This window comes from Tricharina praecox, assembly GCF_024521635.1.
Source record: "Tricharina praecox strain CBS 144465 chromosome Unknown BZA05scaffold_8, whole genome shotgun sequence".
NCBI lineage: Eukaryota > Fungi > Ascomycota > Pezizomycetes > Pezizales > Pyronemataceae > Tricharina > Tricharina praecox.
This window is the reverse complement of record NW_026250410.1, coordinates 225,134-250,264: the sequence shown is the minus strand read 5'-3', so window position 1 is coordinate 250,264 and position 25,131 is coordinate 225,134. Positions and strand designations below refer to the sequence as shown.

General features: G+C 54.2%; 6 protein-coding genes across 6 annotated transcripts; 5 read left to right on the top strand and 1 right to left on the bottom strand.

Annotated features, from left to right (window-relative positions):
- Nucleotides 1–9: 9 nt before the first annotated feature.
- On the bottom strand, nt 10–2,884 carry BZA05DRAFT_435199 (uncharacterized protein; the record flags this gene model as incomplete). Its single annotated transcript, XM_051486360.1, has 10 exons — nt 2,653–2,884; nt 2,486–2,607; nt 2,206–2,361; nt 1,948–2,071; nt 1,812–1,876; nt 1,535–1,682; nt 1,332–1,385; nt 437–661; nt 212–287; nt 10–170 (listed from the first exon to the last, which is right to left on the bottom strand). Exons 1-10 carry the CDS (start codon nt 2,683–2,685, stop codon nt 10–12), a joined length of 1,164 nt encoding a protein of 387 aa, XP_051340667.1. The 5' UTR covers nt 2,686–2,884.
- A 977-nt stretch (nt 2,885–3,861) lies between these two features.
- Nucleotides 3,862–4,576, top strand: BZA05DRAFT_393422 (uncharacterized protein). The gene has a single exon (XM_051483211.1). It carries the CDS (start codon nt 4,259–4,261, stop codon nt 4,502–4,504), a length of 246 nt encoding a protein of 81 aa, XP_051340666.1. The 5' UTR covers nt 3,862–4,258; the 3' UTR covers nt 4,505–4,576.
- A 3,360-nt stretch (nt 4,577–7,936) lies between these two features.
- On the top strand, nt 7,937–9,936 carry BZA05DRAFT_443685 (uncharacterized protein; the record flags this gene model as incomplete). Its single annotated transcript, XM_051486861.1, has 2 exons — nt 7,937–8,987; nt 9,044–9,936. The coding sequence occupies 2 exons, from the start codon at nt 7,937–7,939 to the stop codon at nt 9,934–9,936; spliced, it is 1,944 nt and encodes a 647-aa protein (XP_051340665.1).
- Nucleotides 9,937–11,768: 1,832 nt separating this feature from the next.
- BZA05DRAFT_393415 (uncharacterized protein) lies at nt 11,769–14,601 on the top strand. Its single transcript, XM_051483210.1, has 3 exons — nt 11,769–12,215; nt 12,292–12,526; nt 12,592–14,601. Exons 1-3 carry the CDS (start codon nt 11,843–11,845, stop codon nt 14,108–14,110), a joined length of 2,127 nt encoding a protein of 708 aa, XP_051340664.1. The 5' UTR covers nt 11,769–11,842; the 3' UTR covers nt 14,111–14,601.
- Nucleotides 14,602–15,708: 1,107 nt separating this feature from the next.
- Nucleotides 15,709–16,359, top strand: BZA05DRAFT_417518 (uncharacterized protein; the record flags this gene model as incomplete). Its single annotated transcript, XM_051485466.1, has 1 exon — nt 15,709–16,359. One exon carries the CDS (start codon nt 15,709–15,711, stop codon nt 16,357–16,359), a length of 651 nt encoding a protein of 216 aa, XP_051340663.1.
- A 7,675-nt stretch (nt 16,360–24,034) lies between these two features.
- On the top strand, nt 24,035–25,080 carry BZA05DRAFT_443682 (polymerase/histidinol phosphatase-like protein; the record flags this gene model as incomplete). The annotated part of the gene is made up of 3 exons (XM_051486860.1): nt 24,035–24,193; nt 24,253–24,798; nt 24,847–25,080. The coding sequence occupies 3 exons, from the start codon at nt 24,035–24,037 to the stop codon at nt 25,078–25,080; spliced, it is 939 nt and encodes a 312-aa protein (XP_051340662.1).
- Nucleotides 25,081–25,131: the final 51 nt, after the last annotated feature.

Sequence of the window (25,131 nt, the reverse complement as noted above, 5' to 3'; positions counted from 1 at the left end):
TCACGCCCGTCAATACTCAAGCTCGGGTTGTGCGTGCTCGGCTTCAATCTGGTGTTTGTATGATACCGGTAGGGTTGAGGGGTTTGGTTGCTGCTCTTCTGGGATGTGCGGGGGCGATTTCTGGGCGGTGGGAGAGGATGAGGATGAGGAGGTTGGGTAACTTGGGTTGGCTGGTATGTGTATAGCTTGAATACTACAGTTTTAGGCTTACGCAATATGATCTCGTGGTCTCGTGGTCTCGTGGTCTCGTGGTCTCGTGGTCTCGTGGTCTCGTGGTACCGTCCCTTCTTGTGGATGCCACATGTAATATCACCAGTTTCGCCAAACGTGCGCTGGGACACAAGACGAGACGAGACCGGTCCCGGCCCGTCCTCAGAGTCTCAGACTGCTGGCGGGTGTTTTGTCCAATCGGATACACGCACCAGTTCGTACTCACTGCCGTCCGTAGGGGCCCAGAACTTCTGGCTAAGGTCGACTGAGCTCTACTCGGGCTTTGGCCGGAGTCCGGCCCGACAGCGAGTGCAAACCGATGATCGGCGAGATTTCGCTTCCGCACTGAGTGCTCTGCCGATTGACTCTGGTCCTGGTCCTTGTCGTTGTCCTGGTCCTTGTCCTGGTCCTGGTCCTTGTCCTTGTCCTTGTCCTTGTCCTGGTCCTGGTCCTGGTCATTCCGGAAGACGCCCGCGAACCGAACAGATATGTATCTCCGCAATGGCACCGCTCTGCCCCGTGCGAAATTGGGTTTGCAGACGGCTCTTTTGCCAATTGGCAACACCCCTCCAGGCCGGCAGTGGGGCCGAGAGGAGAGCACAGCACACACAGAGGAATCGGAGGGGAAGGTGGGGGTTGATTCTCTATTTTGTAGAGGATGGTGAGAGAGCGAGCTTCGTGAACATTACCGCTCACCCCGCGATACCTACCGAATCGTTACCGTTCATTCAACCACACGAAGACGTCAATTCCAAGCTTCCATCGTCCGTCTTGCCACAGAGCATGTACCTAATACATCTGTTTCGCCGCCAACGTATATACACCACTTCCAGGGGTATTTTTGGCGAGCATGTGGTGCTGTGGTGCACCGTGCATGTGGAACGAATTAAGCTTCGGATCTCGATGGAGGTGTCACTGTGTACCAGGTAAGTACATATGCTACATTGGAAACGCAAGGGAGCCGGACGCGACAGTGGTTCTCCTCAAGGGTTATTACGATGCGCCATAGTGCGGCCCTGTGTGCACTGTGCGGTCGAGGGCTCGACTCTGGATCCGAGGGGGGTAATGTAGAATAGGCATAGCATACATGCCCAGAGCACGCTCATATAATGGGCACCTACTTCATACTTGCGCTTGCTCGTATGATACTTGCCGAATGAATGAATGCTACGACTCTGCGTGGTGTGTGGTGTGTAGTGTGCCGTATGTCCTCCGTTCCCCGGTCTCGTGTCTTAAAACAGCGAGCGAGCGAGCAAACGTGCCCGGACGGCGAAGGAGCCGTTCACCGAGTAGGCCGAGTACCGTAGGCCGAGCACGCACACACGAAGGCGGATTCAATCGCGTTGTCGGGCGAGCGAGCAAGCCGCCACTCTCGCCCACGCTCACGAAATCTCAAAACGAATACGAACGGGCCACCGAGCACCGCGAACGCTCTATCTACATAGATCCGCCTTCGCGCAAAGTCGGAATATCTAGGAACAAACTAGGTACAAACTTCCACGGTCCGCAGTGAGCGGATCCAGAAGGCTTCTACATCCATACGACTGCCACCCCTCCTCCCCCGAGAGCAACTGGAGTGCAAGTAAGTGAGGTAAGCTTACGGCGGCGCGGCCGAGCGCTGAAGATTTCTGGCGTGTTTCTGGCGTGTTTCTGGCGTGCTTCCTACCTGTTCTAGTTGTTCTAGTTCGGAAAAACAGGAACCAAGTTAGTACTATACGCGTATTTGCCACCACTGACTAGGTCTGGCGGGGGAGTAGGGGTCGCTCGCCGCCCGAGTGACCGCGGCGGCGAGCGGACATTGCCTGTTCCGTCAACTTCCGTGTTCACCCACGCGGACTTTCGGACTTGAAGGTAGGGCGTTCTGTGGAAGGTCTGGATATCTCATGAAGGGGGGTGGGAGAGGGAGGGTGGATCTGCCAGTCTGGACTCTGGACTTCAGACAAAGGGATAAAACCGACCCGGACATCGCCATTTAGCACTCGGTTCGCAGCTTACACAGCGCGCACAGCGGGGGCATCTGGTGTCCGCTCCGCCCACTCCGCCATCTCCGCCCACGAACCGCTGAGTCTCCACGAGTGATCTGCCATGACTTCCTCCCTCCCTCCCCCGCCTCCCCCGGTACCGTACCGCATTTCCCTTTCCCATTCCAAGCTGCGCAAAAAAAAGCAACACCGATAGCTTCCAAGAACCAGGCACCGTCTGTACATACCACGGGACATTGTCTTCGCTTCCCTTCCGTACCTACCGTACCTACCTACTGTACCTACCTACCTACCGTACCCGTACCCCGCCATATATTATGCGTGCATCCCACCCATCCCACCCATCCCACCCATCCCGGCCGTTCTCCGACGGGTTTTGTTTTTCAAGAGCACCCGCCCACCCAATCGCGGCCCACTGCGAGCGTATGTATGCGTGTATGTGTGTATGTATCATACTTACATACAGCGTGGGGAAAATAAAAGTCCCGCACATTCGAGCGCGTAGAGTACGGTTCGGTGGGTGATGGTGGGGGGAAATGTATGTGTGTACGGTATGTAATGCGGGATAGACTTTCCGACGCTGACCACGACGACCACGACGACCACGACGACGGCTGTGGGGCAAGAGCGCCGGGACTTAGAAAGAATCGAGAATCGAGATCGTAGCGGCGGGGAAGACTGAAGTACATAGGTGGAGGTGAGTATTTATGGGACTCGGTGAACTGGCTAGTACTGTACATAGCTGCTGGGAGATACCAGATACCAGATACCAGATACCAGATACCAGATACCAGATACCAGATACTAGATACCAGATAACTACCAGATACCGCCGTGCGGCGTAGATTTGGATGTGGCGGCGCCGCGGCGGCCGGAACTCTATACGTTAATAAATAGGATACGTAGACTCTAGAGCACCCACCCCCGCGTGCGGCCACGTCTCCTCACTCGATCTGATCGATCAAGCTACGATACGGTACTATGTAAAGCATGTACGGTACCGTGAGTGTTCGTCCCGACTCCCGGCGAAGCACGAGGAGACTCGAGGGAAGGAGAAAGAAATCGGATGAACCGCATTCCTTCCCGCAGGCCGCAGGCGGCGGCGGGTGGTGGTGATTGGCTACTCCGGACCTCCGCGCGATAGGTACTATGGGTACTCTGCGGCCAACGGGAGAAATCGCAGGATACCGTAGGTTCATACGGAAAGTCCAGCTCAGGAACAAAGGTTTACGAGTAAACCAAACTTTACGGACGGATAAGTCGGTCAAGTCGGACGAACGAACGAACGAGTCGGAACGCACGCAATTGGGCCGCCGGGCGAACGTGCAACGGTGCAAGCAATTGGTCATTGGTCATTGGTCATTGGTCATTCCGACGTGTCGATGATTTTCCCCATGACGCGCGCGCACGTTTACCGTACTCTGCACACTTTGCACTACATGGACGTGTCTGTCCCATTCTCGAAACGACATTCCGTGCATGGCCGTGCCATGGAAGGGGCGCCGGGGCGGGGCGGGGCCGCGAGGGCGGTCGACTGAGTCGAGTCTCGAGTCGAGTCGTCCGCCCCATCAATTTTTTCTCTCCCGTACATAGACTACCGTATGTACCAGTACATACGGTATTTCTCTTCATGTACCTACTCCCGCCCCCGCCCCCGCGCGAGTCCGGACTCCGCTCACTCGCAATAATTTTTTTCTTCAGGCTTCAGCTGGGCTAGGCGGAACTATGGAACTAGAGCAGACTTCTAGGTGCCTGGAGCCTGGAGCCTGGAGAGCCTGGCGACTTCTCTCGGAAGCTGCGGCCTGCAGCCGCCATGCCCCGTTGAGCATAACTAAGGTATATGTACATAAGGCAGAACGGAGAACGGAGAACATGCACGAATTCTGGACCAGGTTCAAGTTGGAGATGTCACTACCATCCCACCACCATCCCCACTACATACCATACGGTACCTAGATATGCTAGTAGAGGGGCCAGATTCCTCAAAGACTGACGTCGTTGGGGGCCAGCTTGGGCCGGGGTGAGAGATCTCCGCCTCATGTCATGTCCGACACTCCGAGGGCGCCATGTCCGAGGGCGCATGCTGGCTGCTGCTCCTGCTGCTGAGAGGGGGATCTAGAAACCGATTGGCGTGGCGTGGCGGGGTCGAGAACTCGAGGAGGGGTCGGAGAGGGGCGGGGGGATTTTTTTGTGCAGCTTCTTGCCTGCCTGTCTGCCCGATGGGTGATGGACGTGAGAGCTTAGATGGACGTGAGCCTAGAGGGATGGTGGAGAGGGATGGCGGAGAGAGATGGTCGAGAGGGGAGATGTAGTCTCTACATACGCGAGGCGGGCTCGTGGTTATGTACCGGTAGCGGCCTGTACCTACCGGTATACATACGCTGGCGAACTGCGGCCATATATCGGCTCGACGTATGTACGAGTACCGTAGGTACCGGTACCTGCACTCCCCAACCGTGGTACTTCCCTACCGTGGCACTCCACCCTACAAGTTTGAAGTCACGCAGCGTATTTCCGAGTCCGTCCAAGCACGTGCTTCCACTCCACATCCACTCTACATACATCCACCTGCAGCCGGGCGATCGAAGCAAGCAAGAAGTTGCGTGATGCTGATGCTGCTGCTGCTGCGGATCACGCACGGAACCACTCTAGGTTATGTAGGCAGGCAGGCCCACCGTTTGCGGCGGCAGTGGTGGTGGTCATGGTGGGGTGGGGTGGAGTGGGGTGGAGGGGTGGGCATCGCGTCCGTCCGGACAGTGCGGGGTCGGCGATGTTGATGTGTTGATGCAATTGATGTGCGGATGTGCGGATGTGGTGATGTGGTGATGTGGTGATGTTTGCAGATGTTCCTGGGAAGCACTCAGTTAATATCTGTCTCGCAATTGTGTTGCCTTCAAGCCTTGCCAATCTGTTTTGCTATGGTTTTACGTTGTTTTGTGGGGAGACGAATCACGAATCACAACCTGGCGATCCGGATTCCGGCGGAAGTCTGGGAGCGATTGATTGATTGATTGATTGCTCGATTGCTTGATTGAATCGATTGGGGAATTGAATTGAATTGAAATTGTTTTGATCGACCAATATGGCTGCGGACTGCGAGCTGCAAGCTGCGGGCTGCTGCGGGCTGCGGGATATATTGGAATTGAGGTCCATCACCGCCCGCCTGTGACCTGACTTCTTTTTTCTTTCTTCTTTTTTTTTTTTTGGCGTGTGCCGAGTTTTTTGGGAGAGGAAGGGAGGGGCGGAGTTTTCCGGCAACGAGAACGGGCGAGGCAGAAAGAGAAAGCGGAAGAAAGAAAAACTCTTCTCGAAGCTAGACGGGTTCCTTGTTTTCGGAACCGTCTTTAGTTACACTTCGATGCGAAGGCGCAATTCGTCTGTTTCGTGCTCTCGCCAGTCGCCAACATGTTTCGTCGCAGCCATAGTTAGCGCCTACTTCATAGGGCTTTTAGTCGAGGTTGGTTGGTTACCCGACTGTGCCGGACTTTTTCTTCTTTTTTCTTCTTTCTTTTCGGTTCGGCACCATGGCAGGATTCGGAGTAGTCACAAACGTTGAGTGCCGTTTCCTTCGTTCGGCTGTGCGTGACACACAGGGTCCTGCAGCGTTTCCTTCGCTCGCACCAACTTTTTTTACATGTATGGATACCGACAATCCTTGTACGACTGTCATGCAAAGCCAGAGCATGTGAGTGCACGGGCATGTACCCAGAGTAGAGTAAAGTACAGACCGATACCGATCCGCTAGGAAGCAGAGTACGCAGGGAAAACAAAAAAAAAGAAGGAAGGAAAGTGTGCGCGTGTCATCCGAACGACGAGCGGAACCAGATGTCGACAGGCGTGCTTGGGCGTCACGGGAAGAGGAGACAGAGAGGGAGAGAGGGGAAGAGTCGCAAGTATGCATACCGCTACCTACTTCTCACCTATGATGATGTCCGAGACGCAGGAAAGAGGGGTCACTAAGTAGCAGTAGCAGCGAAGCGAATGCCACTCTAGATGTGTAGAGTCGAGATATCGGTTGATAGCAACCGCAGAGTCTGTGTGTCCGTCGTCATACATGTGTCTGGAGCACAGACCCGAGGATCGCGATGGCGCATCGTTCCGAATCACAGGCTATCTATGTGGAGTCACCTCAAGGTTCGAGTGTTGCGTTAGGCATCCATTCCTCGAGCCGTATTCACGTCAATTCGACGTCTGGCGCAAAGTGTAAGTCAGGGTACCGACGCATTATTGCACTGGGAGCCAGTCATGGCTGTGGCCCATACTGACATATGTACCCTGGCCGGAACTCTGCAGCTCGAGAGTGGGAGTGCTTGCCTGCCGCTTTGCTTGATGCTTTACTTGCTTTCTTCGGGCTGGCAGACGAATAGAATCCAGGAACGAAGAAAGGATGGAAGCAAGGAAGGGGTTACGGGCTGAGGGACTGGAAGCTGCTGCAAATCTAGCTTTGAGCCGGCGGCCCCCTTCCCTTCGGAGACTTCGATTCCCAACAGTCAAGAAAGCCCTGGTGCTAGGGTCCAAAATCTGTCTGCGTAATCGAAAACGTATGTCGAAACGTCCCGTGTGCAAATTGTATGTACCATACTCTACCATCGGGACATGTACCTGCCTTCATACAGTCAGTCCCCCGCCCCCGTACAGCGTGCAGCTTGGCCGCCCGATAGCGCCCGGTCGCCGTATGAGCTCCTGGATCTCAAGAACGTGCGTGGTTGCTGTTTGCTCTTCTCAGACACCAGCACCTTCCTGCCTTCGATCGGGCTCGGTCAGTTAGCAATCAATTGACGCTATTCGGGATGGAGAGTCTGCTCACACATCTCCTCCCATCGTTTTGACTTCTCGGGTTGCCAGACTTTATTTCATTTTAGCGTTCATCGTCGTGTCCTCGACGCTCGTCGGTCATGTTGGCGCTGCGTTACCTTCAGCGCCCACCCCTTCACCACCACCCCGGCAAGTGCTGTACTCAAGGAAAATTCTTTAATAGTTTCGCCGCCCCTCCCCTCCTTCCCACGTCCGTGTAGCACCATTCTTCCCCGGAATATATCAGTTCCAATTCACCCCCCCTCCCTCCCCTCCATCAACTCAATTACACCCCACTATACGCATTCCCCCTCCACAATCACCCCCAAGAGCATTATCGTCAACCGTAAAGATGTCACAGGCCAGCACTGCCGAGTTGTAAATGCCTCTGGAGGTGCTTCTTCAAAGGAATCACCTCCAGCCGACCAACCCTCAGTGATTTGACAACATCAGAGCGACCACACGACGACGATACTCAAGCCGGCTTCTTTCCTACTCGAAAAGAAAGAAAGAACGAAAGAAAGAAATAACGAAAACAGACTAGGACGATCAGAACAGAGGAGCCTTTGACTACCAGCAACCATCCACATCCATCCCCCGCTACGCCGCTACACACCTGTGATATCTGGGACGCTACCCACGATCCCCGACAACTACCAAAAAAAAGTGTCTTCCTACTCCTCATTCTTCCTCTTCTCCTCCTCTTCGAAACAAGAGATATTCCCCTCACCCCCACAACCCCTCCTCCAATTGATCTCTACACTCGGAAATTCCGCTTCCGCACACCAACTCGAAGGGAACTTTCATAGGAGAACGAACTCAATTGATTCACACACCACTTACATTTTCGGAAGCGAACAATGTCCCGCCAAACCACACAACACACATTATCACCGTCGATACCGTCGCCGCACCGTCTTGACCGACACCTACCATCACTCTCGGACAACATGCCCGCGGAGCCGAAAACACCCCACGGCGGTGAGCCGAGCCGGCGGGGCGGAAAGGGAAAAGCCTCAATCGGTGGAGGATTGGGCGGGAGTCTCGACGGCCAGTCCGGCGCCGAGTCGGGCGAGGACGACGAGGACGATGGCGAGCAAGACGGAGAGACGGATAAGCCTGCTGTCATGTGCCCCGCCGGAGTGAGCTCACAGATGCCTCAGGCACGTAAGTTGAGCTTTGCGGCGGGGCCGGTCAAGCGCACGTTCGATGATGCCGATCTCGGTGAATTCTTCCCTGAGGGGCTGGACTTTGACTTTCCTTCCATTCAGGACGACGATGAGCCGGAGTTTCCGCGCAAGAAGATTCCAAAGCTTATTGCTGCCACCACCGAAGGGATCCTGACGTACACGGAGCCAATCTCCAAGGATGATGATGACAAGACTGAAGGAGGATATGATATTGATGATCTAGAAGACGACGAAATCACGTGCGAGGATGATGATGGAAACATAACCGATGAAGAGGAGGCGGCCATCGTGCGAGAGTTCGAGACCGACGAAGATCTGCTCAAAGAGATTGGTTTGCTGGATGCGAACACCCTCGCACCAATCGACCCGGAACTGCTGGGCGACCCATTCGACAACGCCCTGTTCGACGATCTGGACGGTGAGATCTTCGACGCAATGTGCAACGACCCTCATCGTTTCGACGATCTCCAGGGTCAAGTCGCTTTCGATTGGAACAGTTTCACCAACCCAAGCGACGATCTGTTCTCCGTCCATCCTACACCAGTGGTCACTCCGAATGCCACTCCCCGCGCATCCATCTCGGAACCGCGTGGGGGATCCTTCAATTCGGACGACAATGAATCCTCGGAGGACGAAGTGCAAAACCTGAGCCCGTTTTTCGAGATGAACAACGCAGCGATCAAGCACCTCGTCAGCGCCGGAGGAAAGGGCGGATGGAGCGATGGAACGGATGAAGACGATGCCGATCTTCTGAAATACTTTTTCTCGTCTGCGGATGAAGAAACCGACGTTGACAGTGATGATTCTCTGAGTAGGTCACACTGTACTTACTTGGCGAATACTCTGCTAATACCGCTTTGCTATCAGCTGAAGATGACGACGGAGACACCACCGACGAGGAGGAGGATCTGCCCATGCCCACGCCTTGCCATGCCTCGAAGCTGCGCCGTGTTTCCGTGTCATCCAATGCCGCACGGCCGCAGATCATCGACACCAACAAGGAGGGACCGGAACTACGTGCGTGGGTCGCTGACCCCTCACGTCCCATCTGTGTCATCGAAGGAAGCAAGCAGATTTTCCTGATTCCGGATTCGTTCCGGCACTTTTCGGTGTCCGGCAGGACTGGTAGCACCACTTCGGACATGTGGATTCCGATGGAGGGAGAGAGCGAAAGCGAGCAATCAACGATCCCCACCACCTTTGATCCCATGCTCTCCGAGCTGGTTGGAGTGGATGTTGGGTTGCTTGGCGCGGGCGAACAGCTCGGACCGGAAGGGTTCTTTCCGTTCAATGAGGAGGACGGCGGTGATATTTTCTCGGATCTCTTCAACGACGAAGAATACGATGTCGACGAGTTTGAGGCCGGATTGGAGATCAACGATTTCTTGGATCTGTCCTCTACGGAGGAGGGTGCCAGTGAGACCGGCAAGGATTTGGTGGAGGATATGTCGGATGACTGCGGAGGGGATGGCGAGGAGGATGAGGAGGATGCCCTGCCCGGCCACAATGCCGATGCCGACATGTTGTCGATTTGGGATAAGGTCAGCGTTACGGCGTTCCGCAAGCGCCAGATTCAGCACAGCCAGAAGCTGTCGTCGGCACTGCAGTTCGGAGGTAACGGGTACCACAAGGGAAAGGAGGGACGGCTTGCGGAGACGATCACGCCGACCAAGAAGAGAAGAGTTCGGCAGAAGTTCCTTGCCAGTAATCGCGGAGGAATGGGGAACAACCCGGTGGTCAGGAAGAAGCCGGCGCGGTAAAAAAAAAAAAAAAAAAAAAAAACTAGCCGGTCGGATACGGGTACGGGTTATGGCGTATTATCCGATGGAACATGGATGCCACTGCCATACACGATTGTGGGTGGGTTTTCCTGGTGTTGTCGGTACATGAAAAAGGAGCAACGGATTGAGGGGACATGAGGTCGATGGTGCAATATTTCCGGGGTCATTTTTTTCCATCTCCTTCCGGTCTGGTGTTTTTCTCTCTCTATCTGCATTCTCTATGGGGGTTCATGGCATGCGTCTGTTTTTTCTTCGATTCGAGCACCGATTGTACTTTCCTCATGGGTTTTTCCTGTTTCTTCATGGTCTTTCTTATGGTTTGGGTGGTTGTACTTTGTTTTTCCATTTCGTTTTTCATCAAAAGTTTGGGTTCTCTTGACCAGGAGGTTTCATGCATTTGCGGTTTAAATTTGCGGGCAAAGGATTCTCTCCACGATTTGCACGGGCACGGCAACGGCTACACAAAAGTCTCTCTTCCTTTTTTCCTCTGCTTGCTTTTTTTCTATCATCATCATTTCTCTTCCCTTCTCCCTCCTGTTTTAAATATTTTTTTTTTTGTTTGTGGGCGTCCTATTTCTGTTTGTTTTTTACAGCCCCAACGACTTTTCCATCCTGTTTGCTCTCTCTGTAGGTATAACTTCCTTCTGCAAAGGATGGCATTACCGAGAGACTGCCTTTTCTTCTCATGTCTGTACTGTTTGTATGGGGGGCTTTGTACCTTTCTGTCTGGTGTGTTTGGAGTCAAATAACTGCTTTTTACTGGGTTCTGCTGTTTCTATGGGGTGGGGGCGGAGGAGGGGCCGCGGGGGCGAGGGGAAAAGACGAGTCGAAAATATACTTAACTTGTGTTGAAGAGCTACATAAATGTTAAAACTTACCGAAGTGTCCTGGTGTCTGATGTCTTGATGTGTTGATGTGCGCATGCAGCAGGCTCCCGTATGTATGTTGTGGGTACTGCGGTCAGACCTAACTAACTATCTTGCCGAGACGATAGGAAGCTCATATCTTACCGAGACGATAGGATAGCTGTCAAAGTCGATATGATAGCTGTCAAGTCTCGGTACACTCCGTGAGAGCTATTGGCTACCCATGAAACATGCCCGCTCGGTGAGCCGTAGCTACAGTAGCAAAAAGTAGGGTGCGATTGATACGGGGTGAATACCGCCGTCATTTAAATACCGAAGAACTACCAGGTTTTTACTTAACCAAAACTACGGGACATTTCCGGGGCCTCCCCATACTAAATCTTTTTTCGCTTATTTATTTTGAATTTTGGTTGCCGCTCAACCACAACCTTTAAAAGAAAACGGGCTCTTTGACAATTTCAATCTCCTTCCTCTTTTCTATCGCTGTAAAGAGTTCGGTTTTTAAAATGGGTTGGCGTGAACTAACCGAACGTCATAAGTGGGGGTGCTTTCACTCCGGGACTAGATGTCCCCAACCATACATCCTACTAGCAAAGCATTACAAAGTACTACCGTATCTACATATCGCGTCTAAACGAACCAGTTCACTTCACTTGTGGTGAGCGATAGTGAGTCGACTACCCTTACTGGAGTAACGTAGGTTTCGATGTCTCGATTAGATGCTCGCAGCGATAAGATTCGCGCTAACCAGCTATCTAGATTCTAGAATAGCTACCCCTATCTATCCACAGTCTGCAGCTGCAGCTCAGTTACTACAGGCCGCACCCTCAGCCGCCATACCCTACACACCTACACACCTCGCACGGAAGAGAAACCACCAGCTGTGCTGTGTAGTGACGTCTTTCGTGTTCCCGTCCTCCGTTCCACCGTCCCACCGTCCCACCGTCTCACCGTCCCACCGTCCCACCGTCCCACCGTCCCACCGTCCCACCCTCCCTCGCACCCTCCCTTTCGCCGCGATGCAGCGCTCCACCGACCCCTTCACGCGCATCGACAGCGACAGCATAGCGTCCATCATCGCGCACGTAGCCCCGCTGGACATCATCGTGCAGCAGCGGGTATCGCGCGGGTGGCGCGCGCTGCTGGGCTCCGCGTGGATCGCGCGGCACGCGCTCGTCTCGCATTTTCCACACTCGTCGGAGACTGCCGAGATTCGCCGGCGGAGGAGGAAGGGGGAAGAGGGAAGGGATGGGGATGCGGATGGGGAGGTCGTGATGGGGTTTAGGAGGTGCGTCTACCGCTACCACACCAGGCGTCTGGGACGGCCGACGGCGATAGGACATCTGGTACTCGAGCCGTCGCTAGGCGTGCCCGAGTGGGGGACTACAGGGGGTGAGTTCTCGCTCAGTTGCTTAGCTAGTGCCCGCGCCGGCCGCGAGGAGGGGAGTGCGCGGCTAAGTGCGCGCAGATTATGTTTGCTGGGTGTCAAGGGTGGCGCTGCATTGTCAGCGCATCAGTGGCGGGATTGAGACCAGGAGGTCGACGCTGTTCATGGATGTCGTCGCGAAAAATAATCTGGCTATCACGGAGGAGGATATTGCCGCGTCGATGTTGCGGATACAGGGCGGTGAGGAGGTGGTCTCGGTCACTTTGAGTCTGTATGACGATATTGACGATGATGATGCGTCGGGGAGAAGGGCTTTGTGAGTATTGATACGTGGTTGCGACGAGGACCCGGGCGGGAGGCTGACGTTGTTACTACCTATAGTGTTCTCGTGTTTTCGCTGAAGGATCTCGAGTACCTCTGGCACAAGGCTATTGAAATGCCGTACAAACTGCTGGGAGAACCCGACACGGTAGGAGACAATTTCATATACGTGCGCAAGAAGGTGGTTTATGAATTGCTACCGCTCGAGGGAGAGCCGGAGGATGCAAAAGCCGCCGCCGCTGCTACCACCGTCCACCTCATGGTTCACGATGTGCGTACCGGCAAGAAAAACCGAGAGATACTGTTAGAGCACGGTGAGGAGATCACCAGAGGTGAATTGTTCTTCATCGTGGTATCGGATGGCAGCTTCAAACGGTTGATTGTGCTCTTCGAGCGAGATATCATGCTGGAAGATGCACGTGTCGAGGTGACCGCCCGGCTGTATTCCATCAATGACTCGACCAGTACGCCCGGAAAGCTTTTGGCAGAGTACACGATCTGTGGGAATCATAGCAACCTGGTCCCACGGGGAAGGCACCGCCAGTTCCATGCGAATTCAAGCGTCTGCGTCGAGTGTCCGGCACGCCTGGAGAAGTTTGCCATCGTGGAATCGCTCTTCGTGACTGCATGCGTGACCCGGGATGACAAGGAGAGGGCCCCCGCCGACGACGACCCAAGCTACTTAGATGAAGATGCCATCACCGACGACGTCGAGGCGGATTTCCTCCGGCTGGGCAGAGCAATGACTGGCCGACTAGGCCTCTTTGTACCACTGCACCTCAGTCCTCCCGTGACTCCGTACTGCGTATTTTCTATCACCGCATCTAAGACCGGCAAGTTGACTCTCGAGCCGAAGCGGTATCTTGCCGAGCTCTGCCTGGAAAACGACTTCTTCTGGGACGGCAAGTGTTACGAGCCGCCGCCACGCGCGCTGGATGCAACCGACACAACAAAGGCCTCTTGCCGCCGCTTCGAGGTATTCCTGCCGCTCGAGGAATGCTCCACCATCTTCTCCCAGCGCCGCAGCGGACGTCTCACCATCCACGTGGCCGAATACGAACCGCTCGACCGCGACGAATACCAGCAGAAATGGGCACACCGAACCACCGGTAGCTCTCTCCCGGGCAAGCCCTGGTCCGCATCAACTGAACTCGAAGCCAGCGCGAGCTTCGCAGAGTGTTACTCAAGCACTACCCCACCCTCACACCTCAACCAGGACACAGAAACCATAGCTTTGATGAAGCAGCGCTCACGGCACGTCCTCACCTCGCGCCGTCTCACCAACACGTGCACACCCCCACCACCCAAGGCGAACGGCGCCGGCGGCGTGATCGAAAACGTGCTCGAAAACGTCGTGCCCTACGAAATCGACCCCGCGTCCGGCGAGATCCTGGTCAAGGGAACGGTTAGTTCCCATTTCCTCCCCCATGTCCAGTGGTCGGAGAAGTGTATCACCGTGCGCACGAATTGGATGGAGATCATGCCCGATTCGGCGGATCCCGCGACGGCACATCTACACACTGGAGACCGATGGCATATGACGGGTATTGTGATGTTTGATTTCTCGCCGCCGTGGTAGCCCGGGGCGGGGGCGCTTGTATCTCGTATTACGGACTGTTTCCTGTTCCTGGTCTTGGTGGGAAAGCACGGCGGCATGGCATGATGGATGACTAGCACGGCTTTACGGAGTTTTGCGTTTATTGCGTTCTTGCCTTACCTTTACCTTGCCTTATTTGATTTTCCCTATTTCACCCCCCAGCTCTCGTTGGGTAGAGGTACATATCTCGAGCACTTCATGGACATAGGCACCCTTGGGCCTTCTTTTATTTCCGCTGTTTGTAATGGATGCATTACGCATGGGAACACATGCTGGAATCTGGATGGGCTTTTTTTTTGACTGGACTGGAAACTTGGGGCGTACGGATCGTCCGAGTGCTGGATTATCTAGGTAGCTGGGCACGTAGTACCCCCTCGGCCTCGGGGCTGCATGGGGGCCCTGGGAGGGGGGGGCAGACAGAGCCGAACGAACACCTAGGCTGCGGAATATACATAGTACATAGTACACTGTCACTGTCTCTTTCCGCCCTGTTCCTGTTACTGTAGGCTGTTCCTATTACTGTAGGCTGTTCCTGTTCCTGTACCTGTTCCGTCTCTCTCGAGAGAGAGAGCGTCCGCCGACCACCGACCGCATCACAGTGCATTGCTGAAAATGAAAGTCCCACGGTGTGCATTCCCGTCATGCTCCTCAAAGAAGAAGAAGAATGTGCATCAGCGTGCATCAATCGGCGTGATGTAGGAGGAGTAGGAGCGGGTGATCACATCGTGCGTGGGATCATGGTATGCACCTCCACCTCCACCGCGGACATTCAAGGGTGTGCACTGGGGCACTGGGGAATGCGCGATGAGATCACCATAGGGTGATTGTTCGCAGTTCGCAGTTCAGTTCAGTTCCAACCTCACATCACCTCACCGCACAGCACCGCAATACAGCCTACAGGCGGAAGTCGGCGTGTTGCTGTTCGCCCTGTTGCTTGCAGTGCACACTTGCAGTAAGGTAGACTTGCAGTAAGGTAGACTTGCAGTAAGGTAGACTTGCAGTATGTAATGTAGACGAGAGAGCATCATGGTTGGTTGGTCGCTATAATAAAATAGGTATGTCTGCAGACTGCAGGCGAGTACCCGTCTCCTCCAAAAACAATAAGGAGGAGGAGAGGGGCTCCTGGGAGCCAGTCGGGGGTAAGTGAGCACATAGCGAGCTCCTGGCTGTGGAACGGAGGCGGTTTGTGTGTTTGTGTCACTCGGAGGGACGGGCAATGCGGGGGATGGGGATGGGGATGGGGATGGGGATGCGGATGGGGGTGGCGAGATAGGTATGGTATGTACCTAATGTATGTTTGTTGATATCACAGCAGTATTGCTATCTACGAAAAGCGCAAGAGATATGTGCTCAATAAGCTATGGAGTATAAGATCATTCCCTCCTTCCGGTACTGCTTCTGTTCTGCTATTTTCCACCCAGTCTAATCCAGTCGATCAGTGCCTATATCTTCTCCGGTCCTCCAGCCCTCCAACCAGCCACCCATCCAACCAGCCATCCAATATATCCCTATTATACCTCCCTCCCTTCCCTCCCTCCCCCCACTCCATCTCCACACCACACCACACCACACCACCCGGAATGTCCGGCCTCGAACTCGGCCTCGCAATAGCCGGCCTAGTCAGCACCGGCGCGATGCCGCTGCTCACGTCGGCAGTAAAGCGATACCGCCGCACCCGTGACCGCACCCGTCAACCCCCCATTCCTGCTCCTCCTCTTCCTCCAGCAGCACCACTACCACCGCTACCGCCGCCGGCGTATGAGGAGGTATATCCGCCCGGATACTACGCCTACCCCTCTGCAGCACCACCGCCGGGGCAAACACCGCGGAAGGAGCGGGAACGGGAAAGAGAAAGAGGACGGGATAAGGGGCGGAAGAGCGGGAGCAACAGAGGGAGCAGAGGGCGGAAAGACGGGAGGGGTGCGGGTGGCGGGGAGGTGTACTACCTGCAGCACCCGAGTGCGAACGCGAGTGCCGCCTCGTGGAGCTCCAGCACGGGTATCTACCAGCTGCAGAACTCGAGTGCGTGCTCGGGGAGTTCGGGCGGGAGCTCGAGCTCGAGGGCGGGCATGGGCATGGGGTGCTCGGGCATGGGGTGCGCGGGCGGCTGGAGCTACAGCGGCTGCGGCGGCTACAACGGCTACAACGACTGCTACGGCGGCTGCTACAATGACTGCTACAACGACTGCTCCGCGTGTTGCTGTGGGCATGCTTATGGGTGCTGCGCATAGTGACGGTGGTCACTGATGGCTAAGGAAGTGCTTGGTGGAGGGTTCATATAGAGTCTTTTGTGTGTGTGTGTGTGTGTGTATGTGTGTGTGTGTGTGTGTATGTGTGTGTGTGTGTGTGTATGTGTGTGTGTGTGTGTGTATGTGTGTGTGTGTGCACTGTATCATGATAATGATTTGTATGATGATTGTGTTTTTGGTTTTTGGTTTTCTTTGAGAGGCTTTGTGCGGAGAGTTTTTTACAGTACCTATCTAGTTTTTTTTCGCGGAGGATATGTAGCGAGCGAGAAAACTTACCTCATAGTAGGCGGACGGCGACGGGGATGGGAATAATGGTAGTTGTCCGGGCAAATGAGACGAGATATATTCTTTTTTGCCGTTGTCCAGAGTCCCGCCGGAATATCATCAGAAATATCAGCCCATGTGGAGTATGTTCAAGCACCAACTCAATTCCAGACTCCAGAGTCACCGAAGGAAGGAATCCACAGTCCAGTCCACAGTCCACAGCCCCGCGCACGGGGGGAACTACGCGGGGGGCTGTGTTTTGAAGTCAAGGCCAAGCTCGATCCTCCGATCCTCCAAAGACCTCGAGTAGCATGATAGAATCATAGGTAATACTCGACCTCGTACTCGAACCTCATACGCAGCTATCCGATTCGTGGCTGTGTGCATTTCCCATGCGTCCGCGTGGCCAGCCGTGGCAAGCCGTGGCCTTAAGCAGCGAGCTCGTCCATGCGGCCAGCCAACCGCTAGCGCTCTCGCTCGTCTGGATGGTGTTCCCGCGCGGGGAAGAGGGAGGGGAGAGGCTACTATGTTGGGATAGTCGATGTTCCCCCCCACCGCGGAAACGGCTTCGTCGCGGGAAGAGTCGGTGAGCTCAAGTGCGGTTACCTGGTAGATCACGATCCGTGCTCGGAAGTGCGCTCTGTCTGAAGGGGGGATCACGAGTCTTGCCACGCCGAACCAGTGAAAATGGAGGAGATCTAAGATTGAATGCGAGACATACATACGATCAAGCAAAAAGGGCGGGGTGAACTGCGAACTTGTGCTTTCCGTCAGCGTATCGGAAAGTGGAGGGCTCCTCTCTGAATGGTTTCTACCCCGAATGGTTTCTGCCTGAGTATTCACTCCCCATCTGCACTTTTGCTCGACTACCTATTTTGCTTGTGTATGTAGGTCGTGGTGGAACATGATCACCGTCTTAGGGCTTAGGGTGCAGCTCAGCCAATGTTCTCCATGTCACGTGTCACACGGAGACACTCACCACGCTACATACCTGTCGTCTGCCACCACCATGAGAGGAGCACATGTAGGATAGATGGATGAGAGCTCTACATAGTCCGGTCTAGTCCGCCCGAACTCATGGACGGGACTGGACTACATACATCCAGTCCGTCCGGAGGTGTATGTTGGACGGACTGGTCCACCAGTAAGGTCGGACGAGACGGACTGCAGTCGACTGCCAGGACTGGTGCAAGTACATATGTCCAGCGGAATGCACGAAGGCGGTCCCGCGGAAAGGTCACTGTCATAGTTGGTAGTGAAGTGCTGAAAAGAGGGGCATTTTCTTTCACTACCGGACTGCAGTCCAACCCCGTCCAGAAAATCGGCGGATGCGACGGACTACTTTTATCCCGTCCTCTAAAAGGCACGGACGGGGCTGGGTCCTGGCAGTCCATACCGGACTATGAAGAACACTGGATATAGGATCTGATAAGATAGGAGGAAGAGAGGTTAGTCGAATCGGTGGATCCAAATGGTGGTGTCAGCCGGACTAGCCGGATCGAGTGACACCAAACGTTGTAGGCAGCGGAGGAGAGCCATATTAGCTGGCCCTTCGAAGTTGAATACAACCTCAACTTCTCCATCATCTTTGATTTTCACCGTCTCCCTTCCAGGGCTACGTCAATATCACACTCAACCACCCTCTCCGCCGAGTCGCCCACAGCAGCTCGCAGGCATCAAAATCCTCGCCTCTGATTGCACTAGACGGGACAGCGGCCTGGGTGGGTGGGAACGTCGGCACTCAGCCTTCAGGCCGCTACCAGAGGGTTTCCGGTTATTATTTCCAGCGAGACTGCTGCCGGCCATATGCAAAGGGATAACGGTGTGTCCATCGGGGATTCGGGGGCGTCGGTGGACGTTTGGTCGTTGACTCGTCGGGATTCGGTCAAGGTGGACCAAGCGCTGCTGCCGGCAATGCGGCCACGCGGCTGTGACCACTGACCTCACAGCACATACATACCTGTATGTTTGCTTATGCTATGATACATATGGTGAATTGTCGCAACTGCGCGTTGGAATTCGATATGCGCTACAGTGCCTACTTACTTACCTAGGTACTCTAGATACCTAGTACTAGTAGCTCTCACTTTTCTATCATATAGTACCCGGAATACTCCACGCACGCTTATTACCACTCCACTCGGACGGTCGCCGTCGATAGAGGACTGACGGACTGACGAGCAGACGGACGACGCATTTGCTCCGCTAGTCACGAGCACACTGCTGCCTATCCATCGTCACATACGTGTCTAGCCGCAACAGCATAACCCATTGGACAAGCCCACGGCAATTTCACAGACCGCTCGGCATCAGTCGGTCCGTCCACATACACCCACTGGGCGGCAGTATATATCATCATCATCGTTCCACCCCCCTAGCGGCCATCGTGGAGGGGGATTGTTTGCGGCCTACTGCTACGCCGCACTTCGGTAGATAGTTGGTTGACGGGCACAGGCTACCATACTTACATACTGATAAGAAAGCAAAAAGCTGACCAGCCAGCGCAATGCATGCCCACTTGCCATCATGATCAAACGGGATCGGAGCTGTCGATTGTGAGTTGAGCTTGTCATACCTGAGTGTCAAATATGAAGGGGGAGAGGGGGAAGAGGGGAAGAGGGGAGTGCGAGCCTTGAAAGCCAAACATAACTTACGGAATGTCGATCCCATATCACATTTTTCTGCCTGATATCAACTTTCATTTGACAGGCACGAAGCAGCCAATGACCTCGCTGACGATTTCCGACAGAAGAAAAGTGGACGAAAAACATCTCACTAGCTCCGATCACTGTCTTATCGATAGTTGGACCTCGCACAGGCGACCCAATCGGAGTGACTTCTCATGCAGTGGACATGTGGTGCATGATGTCTCGCACATCAGCATCATACATATACATACCTCCTACATACATATATCGTCATCTTCGTGGGATGGTTTCCTGTGGGCCGCAGCGCTGATTGGCTGCTCCACTCGCTGAACCCTGTACTTACGCGAATCGCTTTTCAGGGCGAGAAACCATGTTTATCATACCTGCTCTAGTGTATGATCGGGGTCAGACACTTGCACACGGACGCATCAAACCACCGAGCAGCCGACTGTATTGTGTGGGGGAACGCGGGGCACTCGCCGTCTTGGATACATTTGTAGCAATTGGAACACGGCAAATTGTCGGTATGTACTATGACCGAGACTTTTCTTTTCCCCCACCCGTTCGGAACCAAAGCAGAACGTCGCTGCCGTCCTGGCCGTTTGTTCATGCAGCTTGAGTACTGCAAATCACAGCCTAGGCACCCCTTCCAGCGAATTGGGAAACCCCATTCTCGTGCGAAGTTTTATCCATCCATAGGATATTCTGAACGTGAAGCCTGGCTTCGCAGTCTCTCGTGAGGACAGGAAGGGACATCCAAGGCCTTTATCGACCGTGCATGCCTACCTACTTACCTACCTACCGTACTGACTCCAAGCGCAAGTCCAATCGATCGCAAACGAAACTGAAGATTTCTTTTCTCTCTCCTAAGTCGGAACGATGCCGGCGTAGGCCCGTAGGCCCGTAGGAAGGAGTCCGGATGCAACCAGTTACCACAGACCGATATCTAAACTTATTTATGATCTGCAGGGGGATAAAAGCTGGAGCCGAATATAACAATATAACAGTACGGTGCCAATGGCTACGGCACGGCGGCCATTTGGCTGAAGCTTATCCGACAACCGCCCATCCGATTCGCTGCACAGTGCACCGTGCTCCGAAAACCCGGTATGTATGTAGGCATGTATTCCTACATACATCCATGAGACTCCGACGGGCATGGTTTCGAGTTGAAACTTGAGATCATTGCTGACACATGATGATGAGGAAGATCAGCACCCTATAGTACAGTACAATTCAACTCTGCTGCACGCACGCAACAACGGTGTTGTAGGTATGTACTGTATATGGCATCAGGCATCAGGCATGATGGCTTCCTCCTCTAGCCAATCTGATTTGCCCACTAACTACTGCGAGTATCTTTGGAGCTTTTGTCACTCGGGCCCAATACGAATGCCACCATAGGAAGCCAGAATACCTACAGCCTACAGGATCACGACTCACGAGCTAGCCGGTGCAGCTAATTCGGTACTCGGATGACGTTCCAGAATGGAGTGGGGGACAAGTAAAGATTATCCTCCAATGACACGAAAGTTCGGTGGTATCGGGGTTCGTCCAGTACATACCTCCCTATCTAGGGTACATATATTGCGGACACCGATGCCGGCAACCTGGAAATCTGGCTAGATACAGTGCAGACGGACCTGATATCTCCACGGTCCACCAGGAAAAAAGTGGTGGCTGCAAAAACTACAGACAAACCTGGAGCTCGGTCTGGAGTCTGGACGCCACGTGCCCCACCAGCATCGTACGGTTGTTTTGATACCTATGGACCTACTAACTAGTATGTATAATACCGACTTCCAATGTGTTTCCTGGAACATGCATGTATGAGGATGAGGTCCGCCGGATTCTCCACCGGCCGGGAATGCACTACCTTTCACTTTCAACTCGGATTGATTTCGTTTGTGTGCTTCTGCTTCCGCTTTTGCTGCGTGGAACATCGTGTTAGCCTACCTGGAGGCTGGCTACCTACTACCTAGCAACTACCCCATAACATTTTGACTGCGCGTTACGATGGGATCGATATCGCACAATCGGAGAGTAGTTATGATACGATAATCATAAAAGGAAAACACATGCAGCCTCAGAAGTTTGATATACATACCTTACCTAAGTATGCACCGAACTGCCGGGCCTTACGAGCAATTATACGTACTTTACATACCGGTACTCTACCCATGGTACATAACCAACAGCCTGTGGCCCCCACGCATGCACAGCACAGCAACACAAACAAATCTGATAGGGCGTCTTGCCCTGCATTGGTTTGGTTCAACTACACGGGTGTCGGGTGTTCCTGGCGTGGCGCGAGAGAGACGGGTGGGTGGATTAGGCGCTGTGGGACTGTGGGACATCATTGGTGGTTTCGTTTGGTGGGGGGGAGGGGGTCACGTACAGGACACGAGGATTGGCTGCTTTGCGGGGGGTACATACCGTGGCTCTGCACCGTCAACGGGAGGGGAAGCGGCGAGGGGGGCGGGGACAAGTCGGCAGTGCATCACTGCAGTGCTTGAGGCTTGAGCCACTTGCCAGCAAGGCGATCAGCCACAACTTAACAGCTTAACAGCGGCCAGTTCCGGTAAGTTGGCGTTAACTAACAGCTGACAAGTAGCGGTAAGAGTTCCTTCTACAGTCTCCAGTCTCCACTCTCCAGCATAAACGTCGTTAACCGCTTCCTCCCCGGGCTCCTTCCCTTCTCTTCCCTTCCCTTCCGTTCCCCTTGCTGCAGCATGATCGACGTACCTACATACATACATAAATTCCTTGTGCGCGTTTTCGAGCCTTAAACGGCGTCCCCAATCCCCGCATCTCAAGTAGGAGATTGAAGCCAGGACAACGAATCCACAGGATTGCAGTATGTGGGTAGTTAGCCTCGGGCTTTTCCCCTTTTTTCTTCATGTTCGAGAGGATCTGATATCCGGTCCGGGGATTGCGACTGACGAATCGCGTTGGAGAACGGAGAAGGAGAAAAGTTTAACCAACTCGGGCGGGGAGATGGTACGGTAGGGCGTTGTAGGATGGGGAGGAGGTGGGGGTGGGGGAGGAGGAAGGGTAAGTTGGAGATCCACGTTATACATACGGTACGGTAGCAAATGATCATGCCAACGGATGGGGGATGGGTTAACTACTCCCGCGTGTCGGTCTCACTGACTGCTGACAGTTTTTGTGCACGGGGTAAAGACGGATACGGCACAATACGGGGGGGCATGATGGTGGTGCTGATGGTTTGAACGGATAACTATGTATCGCAACTCCTGAAGAACTGGCAGCTGGCAGCTGGCCTCTGTTGGATGGTTACATACCGGTATTCTGTGCGATGGCAAGTGTGCATTCCCATTGGTCGATGGAACCAACGCTAACTAAGTTACTGTGATATGGTGGTACTCTACATAGCCCACATGGCCACCACCACCACCACCACCACCACCGCAGTTGCTAAACGATCGGAGTGGAGTGGCCATCACATCACATCACCAGCTCGGAAAAGAGATGAGGGCTGGGCAGTGGGTACGTCTACATACATGCCAGCCCGGGAACGCGTGGGACTGCCTACATGTGAGTTGGGTATGGTACTTACCTGGATACTTGTCTACTTGCACAACTCTCATCTGATCTTATACACGTACATAACTGACCCGTCTGTGCAGGGTTAACCACCAACTACTACTAAGTAGTACATATCATACTCCACGTCTGCTGTCCAGCATCACAGAAACCGATCCTCCTCCATCGTTAGTTAACTACTAGTACTCTCGGTCTTGCCCCAGTTCAGAGTTCAGATTGCTACCTATAGGTATGTCACTAGAGTGCTCTCCTTCATCACTCCTCACATCTCATAATTCCTTCCCCCCCACCGTTTGACGTTTCCACCGCCTCCGGCCAGCCATCCAGCCAGCCAGCAGTCGATAACCATCTATCGGAAAGCCCAAACAGGATCTCGTCCCCCGTGTCCCCCGTGCCGGCCGGCCACTATTATTTTGGATCACTCGGCAAGTTGACGCTCGGACTTCACCCCGTTGTTGAAATCGTTGTTGTTGTTGGGACGATTCAAGAAACCGCTCGCGGAAGTGCACACAGGAATGGAACGGGGACAGCAAAGTGCAGTGCAGCTGGGGAAGCTGGGGGAGCTGAGAGCTGGAGCTGTTGAAGCTTGGTGGCAGTTTTTTTCTTTTCTTTTCTTTTTCTTCTTTTACTTTTTCAGGTCGCTCTAGTGTACCTAATCTAACTAACCTAAGTACTTCTTAGTTAAACAATCTGCATCTACCGACTACCAACCACCAACCACACCCAACACACACACACATCCACAGACACACACTCATCGATACGATACATCATACTCTGTTCTACATACATACCCGTTCCCAGGTAGTGTCTGGCCCGTTTCTTTGGGTTTTGGGGTCTCGGGAATTGCATTTGCAGCTCATACTCTCTCTTGCATGCAGCACTTGCAGCACTTGCAGCTGGCCCGCACTTCTTTTTTTTTTGGCTTAGCTAGGGGGGGTGGTATCCCTAGTTACCTTTGCCCTGTCTGTCTGTCTGTCCGCCTACTCACAGGAGCTTATTTACCTGATCAAAGAGCGGACGTTGCCGCTGGGCTGAGTATAACTTTCTGTGGACGGGCCTCTCTTGTCAGTCCTTTCCTCTCCTGCGAATCCACCTACAAATCGGACCGTCGTGTGTGTGAGCATTGAGCCAGCCCCCAGACAGCCAGCCCAGACAGCCAGCCCAGAATACCATCTATGCCATTCTCCCACCACAGTCACTCGGGACAGTTCTGTCACCATGCCAAGGACACCCTCGAGAGCATGGTGAGAACCGCCATCTCCCGCGGGATGCGCGTGTTCGCCCTGACCGAGCACATGCCGCGGGACCAAGTAGAAGATCTCTACCCGGAGGAGGTACATCACCCGTCTCCCGCACTCCACGACATATCCGCACGCACTAACACCTCTCGCAGGTCTCAGCGCAAGCAACCAACTTCGACCTATTCCACACTTTCGCCGCGTACTACGATGCGGCCATCCTCCTGCGCGGGCAGTACCAGGCGCACATCCAGCTTCTCGTCGGCTTCGAAGCCGAGTACATACGGCCGTCATCGATCGACATCGTGCGGGACCTGCAACCGATCTACAAGTTCGACTTCTTCGTGGGGTCGGTGCACCACGTCAACACGATCCCGATCGACTTCGACCGGGCGACGTACGAGCGCGCGCTCGCCTCGTGCGGCGCCGGCGACAAGGAGGAGGTCCTGTTCGAGCAGTACTTTGATCACCAGTACGAAATGCTGACGCAGCTGCGCCCCGCCGTCGTCGGCCACTTCGATCTCATCCGGCTCATGGCGAGGGATCCGACAAGGGAAATACGCAGCTATGGCGACGCCGTATGGAAAAAGGTGCTCAGGAACCTCGACTTTGTGAAATCCTACAACGGCCTCCTGGAGATCAATTCCGCCAGCTTAAGGAAGGGCTGGGAGACGCCGTATCCCGGCCCTGATATCTGCTCCGTACGTCCCCTCCCCCTTCCCCCTCCCCCTTGTCACTGATGAGAGAAGGCTTTCATGTCCTTCGACGGCCGCTTCACGCTCAGCGACGACGCGCATTGCAACGAACAGGTCGGATTGAATTATGAGCGGACGCTGGATTATATGAAGCGATTGGGCATGACCGAGGTGCACTATCTGGAACGATTGCCGATGGGGGAGATGGCGGTCGATGTGCTGGATGCGTGTGCGGTTAGGAGGATGTGCATGGAGGACCTGGAGAATGAGGTGTTTTGGTTGAGTTGATCGGGTGTGGGTGAGGGTGTGGTGGGTGGTGGTGGTCGGTGTATGTAGATA